The sequence below is a fragment of the Lepidochelys kempii genome, chromosome 2, assembly GCF_965140265.1.
Source record: "Lepidochelys kempii isolate rLepKem1 chromosome 2, rLepKem1.hap2, whole genome shotgun sequence".
NCBI classification, from domain to species: Eukaryota; Metazoa; Chordata; order Testudines; family Cheloniidae; genus Lepidochelys; species Lepidochelys kempii.
In genome coordinates, this window is record NC_133257.1 from 148429845 (window position 1) to 148437560 (window position 7716).

The following is a 7716-nucleotide window of genomic DNA, read 5'->3' on the forward strand; positions in this document are numbered from 1 at the left end:
TGAGCCACCTCTCAGAGCTGCCACCCTCAGGTATGAAACTTCTGAAACCTGACAAGGTAGACTCAGAACATACACAAAACCCTCTAGGCTCAGAAAATCTAGCCCCATCTACTGCAGAAAAAAAATAGGTTGATAGAATTTGCAGTAACAAAGAAGTCACTGTAGTCTAGAGCATAGACCAGGTGACACCACCAGAGAACTCCTGTGGTCTAGCCCCAGCTATGCCACAATGACTTAATCTGTGAATTTGGACAAATCACTCAACCTCTCCTTTTTCTCATTTTAATTATCTGAAACAAAAACTTACTGTACTTATCTTACAGTGATGTTGTGAGGACTACTTAGTCAATGTGTGTACCATAGAATCATAGAATATCAAGGTTGGAAGGGACCTCAGGAGGTCATCTAGTCCAACCCCCTGCTCAAAGCAGGACCAATCCCCAACTAAATCATCCCAGCCAGGGCTTTGTCAAGCCTGACCTTAAAAACCTCTAAGGAAGAAGATTCCACCACCTCCCTAGGTAACCCATTCCAGTGCTTCACCACCCTCCTACTGAAAAAGGTTTTCCTAATATCCAACCTAAACCTCCCCCACTGCAACCTGAGACCATTATGCCTTGTTCTGTCATCTGGTACCACTGAGAACAGTCTAGATCCTTCCTTTTTGGAAAGCCCTTTCGGGTAGTTGAAAGCAGCTATCAATTCCCCCCTCATTCTTCTCTTCCGCAGACTAAACAATCCCAGTTCCCTCAGCCTCTCCTCATAAGTCATGTGCTCCAGCCCCCTAATAATTTTTGTTGCCCTCTGCTGGACTCTATCCAATTTTTCCACATCCTTCTTGTAGTGTAGTGCCGAAAACTGGACACAGTACTCCAGATGAGGCCTCACCAATGCCAAATAGAGGGGAACGATCATGGCCCTCCATCTGCTGGCAATGCCTCTACTTATACAGCCCAAAATGCCATTAGCCTTCTTGGCAACAAAGGCACACTGTCAACTCATATCCAGCTTCTTGTCCACTGTAACCCCTAGGTCCTTTTCTGCAGAACTGCTTGCCTAGCCGCTCGGTCCCTAGTCTGTAGCAGTGCATGGGATTCTTCCTTCCTAAGTGCAGGACTCTGCACTTGTCCTTGTTGAACCTCATCAGTGCTTTTAAGATGTTAAATGCTAAATGGTATTATTGTGGAACTCAAATTATAAAAGCTATTTTTAAAAAATCTTGTTTTATATCTTTTAATGCATAAACTACAAATACTCCCTTATCCTTTCAGAGTTAAAATAATGTTATGGAGGAATTAATGTTATGGTTCTGGGTTTTCTCTGTATTACTGTTTATTATATCTATTAATGGGGTTAGAGGGGCAAACAACCTAACTAGTTTTAGGATGAATCTTGATACATTTATGAACGGGATATAACAGGGTTGCTTGTATTATCAGGGGACTGGACTCAGTAACCAAAGAGAGTCCCTTCCAGGACTATATTCCTGAGTTGAATGTTCTTATATATTTTGCCCACCACAAGTCCTTGAAAGTTGATTGTTTATTCTCACAGGATCAGTTCCCCAAATCAGAGAAAGTTGGATATCCTGACTGGGTGTATGCCATCATTGTAATCTTGGCTGGAGTGCCTTGTTTGGTCATCCCTGTCCTCGCCATCTACAAAGGCATCAGAAATTGCTGTCAAGAACAAGATGGACATCAGGGCCTTGTCATCTCAGTTTCTGAGCCCTCTGTGAATGGAGACCTGAAGAATCGTGCATGAGAACATATTTCAAAGAGATGGAAAAAAAACCTAGTTAGTGAGGGAAGGAAAAACAAACCAAAAAATGTAAATGAAATCCATAGTTAGTTCCATTGTCATAAAGGGGCAATGATGTGAGGTTCCTAGGGGAACAATGAAACTAAGTGAATCCTACAGTAACTGATTTCAGTGTCTGACTGTTCAGGCAGGAGAACTAATGTGAACACTAATTTTATGCTGACCTCTGCCTTGCACACTCAATTGTTTTTAACCACAGATATCATTGTGTTGCACAGAATCACAAATACTTTCCTCAAGTGAAAGTTTTAAATATTTAAATATTAAAACATTTCTAAGTATGAAAATCATATCTTGATTTATTTATACCCTCTGGATAGTTCACTAACTTCCCCTTTACTTTCTAATTGCCAGCAGATAGTTCTTTCCCCTGCTGACAATATAGGAGAGTAGCAGCAGCAGCTCAGGGAATGGCACAATCTACCTTCTTTAGCTCCTATTTAACAAACAGTGGAAGGAGGAGTGGTCTCAGACACACCTCTTGTCCACAATGTCCTTGATGGCAGAGGGAGCTGACAGGGGACAAGTTAGAGCTGCCAATCCTCCTGGTTTTGCCGGGAGTCTCCTGGAATCTCCCGGAGGCTACTGAAGCCAAACTGGGAGATTACAGGCACTGAAAGTCCGGCGGTGCAGTGGGGCTAAGGCATGCTCCCTCCTTGGGGGATAGTAAGCGATGTAGGGAGGAGGGATTGAGTGGGCATGGCCTCAGGGAAGGGGCAGGGTGAGGGTGTTTGGGTTTGTGTGATTAGACAGTTGGCAACCCTAGGGCAAGCTGGGATAAGATCTTCACCCCTTCACTTCACTTTAATACAGTATTGTAATACTTGCTTATAGAATCATAGAATTTATTGGACCACGCAAGTACTAACTTCAGCACACACAAACAGCACTGAACTTCCTGTTAACTCTCTACCAGGCCAGCTACAACAAACAAGACCACAACTTAATACTAAGATAAAGTTATAGCACCATCTATTGGTGGAGGTGCTGTCTACACTAATCATTACAACTTATCCCCTCCAGTAAAATAAGGATTTAAAACAGTAACTCCTAGGAATCCAGGTAGTCTGCCATCCACACAAGCTTCGGTGTAAGTCTGCCTGCTCAAGTCCCATATTTAACAATGGAGCTATTGTTCATAGTTGGATTTAGATTATTAGCAAGTTGGAGGGTTTACATCCTCCAGGTTAGGCATAGCTGTTGTGGCCAGACTGTGCATTGAAGACTGCGGTGTGCTGAGGTCCCGAAAATACTCTGGCAATTCTGCCTGCAAACTTGTCTCCCACTCTAAGGAACAAAAATCTGCTAGGGTACCTTCAAATCCTGTTCTGCATCCCTCTGGGACAGTTGAGGAGCATCCTCAGTGTTTACTCTCCCTTTTCTTTCAATAAATCTGTTCATCAGGTTTCAGTGGACTATAGAAAGGCAGTGGCAAATCTGCCAATGGGCCCATGAGGCCCATGCCCAGAAGTACCAGTCAATTGGGGGCCCCAGAAAAATGGGCTCCCAGAAGAAATCTGCCATGGGGCAGTGGAAGCCTGGAGCCCTGGCAGAAGCCATGGGTGGGGCAGGGCAGAGGAAACCACAGATCCCCAACCCTGGTCCCTGGCAGAAGTGCCAGGTGGGGTGGGAGAAGCCCCAGTGTCCCAACCCCAGTCTCTGGCAGAAGTGCTGGGCAGGCAGGTGGGGCTGGAGAAGCTCCAGTGCCCTGACCCTGGTCCCCGGCACAAGTGCTGGACTGGTGGGTGGAGCAAGAGAACTGCCAGCGCCCCAACCCTGGTTCCCTTCAGAAGTTCCAGGTGGCAGGGGAAGCCCCAGCGCCCTGACCCCGGCTGTGGCCCCAGGACTGCAGGAGCTCTCACTTCCTGCTGTGGCCCCGGGGTCATGGCAGAAGGACAGAGCTTCTCCCGTCTTGGGGCTGCAGTGCGGGATGGCAGAAAGGAGCAAAAGGGTTGCAGGGCTACAGTGGGCGGAGGGCGGAGGAATGGGGCTGGACTGTGGGTGGAACAGGATGGGGCCACGGGAGAAGGGCCAGAAAGGGATGGTGTTGTGGGCGGGGCCACAGGTGGAAGGGGTGGAATGGGGGGTGGGACCAAAGTCAGAAGGGGTGGGGAGGCTCTCCCCACTTGCTTTGGCCCAGGGCAGGAAACCTTAATCAGCCTCTGCAGCAAGGCTACCTCTTCCTTTTTCTATCAGCAAGAATAAGTTGTTTAGTTTCTGAATTACTGTATACGAGCCCCTCTAAAAAGGAGTAAGTCTGGGATTTTTTCCAGACTGCCTTTTCCAGTTGTGTAACCACATCTTCTCGCCTTCCGGGATGGGAATGTAATGTTCCTCTTTCCTGACATCTTTTGTGGGCATGCTCACCTCTGGCTCATCTGTTCCACTGCTACCTTCTGGAATGCTGTTCTTAGATCACTGATATAACAATCTGCCGCGTCACACACGTGTAGGTGCAGGAACAAGCAAGGCCCTGTTGCCTGAACATTGTTACAGGGAAGCATGGTTTGCAGAGTCCAAGAATAATCTCATAGGGAGAGTAATAGCTAGCTGAGTGCTATCTAGTTTTCTAGACAAAGACGACAAAACAAGTTTGTGGGGGAGGGATAGCTCAGTGGTTTGAGCATTGGCCTGCTAAACCCAGGGTTGTGAGCTCAATCTTTGAGGGGGCCATTTAGGGATCTGGGGCAAAAATTGGGTATTGGTCCTGCTTTGAGCAGGGGGTTGGACTAGATGACCTCCTGAGGTCCCTTCCAACCCTGAGATTCTATGAAAACATGTCTTTGGATCCCAGTTTTGTTGGACTCAAAGCATGGAACCAATGGTGCAGTTTACCCTCTCCACTTCCCCATTACTTGCAGGTGGGCAATGCTGGTCCTCACATAGTTACCTGGCATTGTTGGAAAACCTCCTGTAGTAATTGTGATTCAAATGCCTTCCCCTGATCACTATAGATAAAAGTTGGAGGGCCAAACTGCTATGTTACATGTTTCATTAATGTATTTGTAACTGTATCATTCCTTCTATCTTTCAGTGACTGTGCCATCACATACATTACCAGCAGCTATCAATTGCCACCTGGTGTTTCTGGTAGTGGTCAGTGTGTGTGAACTCCCTGTGCTTAGTAGGTTGGGGCATTTCCCCTAAGGGAGTCCTGCCTCTCCTTGCTGCAGCTTTCCTTTCTGGACAGGCAAGACAGGAAAGTACCAAGTCTTTAACATCTGCAGCCATGCCCAGTCTAAAAAAATCTGCCAAAAATACACTGCTCAGTTATACCCCAGATGGCCTGCCATTTCATGATCATGAAGGCACTCTAGTACTGTTTTCTGTAAACTGGCTGGAAGAGACAATCCTTTTACCTTCATGCACCAGCAATTTGGTAGCCAGATCACAGGATAATCATTCCTGGTACTGTGCTGGACCTGCCCAGCCTGGGTCTCCTTTGATAGATCTGTTGGTGCACTGAACATAACTTAGGGTCCTTAGACTGTTCTTGCTAGATGAAGACCAGGGTGAATTTAGTCTCACTGCTCCTTACCTAGCTGAGAGCATCCACAACCACATTTTGCTTTCTAGGTTTATGGTGAATTGCGAATGTATATTCAGACAGCTTGCAAATCCTTTTCCACAGGTGTCCTTCTGGGAATGGGCAACAGGGGATGGATCACTTGATGATTACCTGTTCTGTTCATTCCCTCTGAAGCACCTAGCATTGGCCACTCTCAGAAGACAGTCTACTTGCCATTCTTTCTCCTATTTCAAAAAGGCCAATCCCCCCTCATAGCAGTTGTGTAAATGCTTGCATAACTGTCTATAGGAACCACAATCCGCACAGGCAAGCTGCTAGTAAAAGGCTTTGGAATCACTATCCAAAACCACTACTAGGTATTGTACTGCTTTCTCATCTACCAACTCATTCACAGAGAGCAACAGCTCAGTCTGTCAGCTACTCACAGATTCCAATCTCATCTGCGTGACCATAAACTACTTCTCAGGCAAAAGTCCTTTTGCCATTTTGAAATTACTGCTACGAGTTGTAATACTCACTGATAGACTCACAGGGATGTATTGGGACACAGCAAGCATTAACTCCAGCACACAGAGTCAGGACGCAGCTTCCTGCTAACCTCTACCTACCCTACCACCCCAGGTCAAATACAACAACATAACTATACAAGACTTAACACTAAGATATTGATCATAGAATCATAGACTATCAGGAGGTCATCTAGTCCAACCCCCTGCTCAAAGCAGGACCAATCCCCAACTAAATCATCCCAGCCAGGGCTTTGTCAAGCCTGACCTTAAAAACCTCTAAGGAAGAAGATTCCACCACCTCCCTAGGTAACCCATTCCAGTGCTTCACCACCCTCTTACTGAAAAAGGTTTTCCTAATATCCAACCTAAACCTCCCACACTGCAACTTGAGACCATTACTCCTCGTTCTGTCATCTGGTAACACTGAGAACAGTCTAGAGCCATCCTTTTTGGAAAGCCCTTTCGGGTAGTTGAAAGCAGCTATCAAATCCCCCCTCATTCTTCTCTTCCGCAGACTAAACAATCCCAGTTCCCTCAGCCTCTCCTCATAAGTCATGTGCTCCAGCCCCCTAATCGTTTTTATTGCCCTCTGCTGGACTCTTTCCAATTTTTCCACATCCGTCTTGTATTGTGGTGCCCAAAACTGGACACAGTACTCCAGATGAGGCCTCACCAATGCCAAATAGAGGGGAACGATCATGGCCCTCCATCTGCTGGCAATGCTTCTACTTTTACAGCCCAAAATGCCGTTAGCCTTCTTGGCTACAAGGGCACACTGTCGATTCATATCCAGCTTCTTGTCCACTGTAACCCCTAGGTCCTTTTCTGCAAAACTGCTGCCTAGCTGCTCGGTCCCTAGTCTGTCACAGTGCATGGGATTCTTCCTTCCTAAGTGCAGGACTCTGCACTTGTCCTTGTTGAACCTCATCAGATTTGTTTTGCCTCAATCTTGTCTTTTGTCTAGGTCCCTCTGTATCCTATCCCTACCTTCCAGCATATCTAACACTCCTCCCAGTTTAGTGTCATGTGCAAACTTTCCGAGGGTGCAATCCATGCCATCCTCCAGATAGTTAATGAAAAGATTGAACAAAACCAGCCCCAGGACCGACCCTTGGGGCACTCCAGTTGATACTGGCTGCCAACTAGACATCGAGCTGTTGATCATTACCCGTTGAGCCCAATGATCTAGCCAGCTTTCTATCCACCTTACAGATACTGCACCATTTATTGATGGAGGTGCCATCTACAGTAATCATTAAAGTATTAAGCACCAGAGCATTTAAGGCCCTCACTGTAAGCCTCTTTTATCCAGCTATCCCCTTTGTCCACATGTATCACTTTGCACATTTTTTTAAAGAAAAGATCAAGTCTTAGCCAATCCATCCTGACTTTCCAACATAACAAAGATAGCCCGTTGCAAAAAAGTATAGCTATGCTTTAAGGCAGTGAGTTAGTGTATGGAGAAATGTAGGTACTTGAATTACTAAATCCTCACAAGTCCTCATTTGTAAGATAGACAGTAAAGGGACTTGTAAGATAGACATTAAAATGTGGGGGTTAATTTTCTTATTTAAAGGAAAACAGATTTTTTTTCAGTTGGCATTCCTGAATAGAGAGGACCCCCTCTGTCGTTTCATATATTCCACAGCCAGAAGAGACCATTGTGAACATAGATTCATAGATTCATAGATATTTAGGTCAGAAGGGACCATTATGATCATCTAGTCTGACATCCTGCACAACGCAGGCCACAGAATTTCACCCACCACTCCTACAAAAAAAACCTCACACCTGTGCTATTGAAGTCCTCAAATCGTAGTTTAAAGACTTCAAGGAGCAGAGAATCCTCCAGCAAGT

General features: G+C 45.8%; 1 protein-coding gene across 1 annotated transcript in view; it reads left to right on the plus strand.

Moving 5' to 3' along the window:
- SLC6A19 (solute carrier family 6 member 19) overlaps positions 1–2108 on the plus strand; it is an 82684-nt gene extending 80576 nt beyond the window's left edge. Inside the window, exon 12 of the mRNA XM_073332433.1 lies at positions 1555–2108. Within this exon, the coding sequence (XP_073188534.1) occupies positions 1555–1764 (210 nt within the window). The 3' untranslated portion in view covers positions 1765–2108. The remainder of the gene's footprint in view (positions 1–1554) is intronic.
- Positions 2109–7716: the final 5608 nt, after the last annotated feature.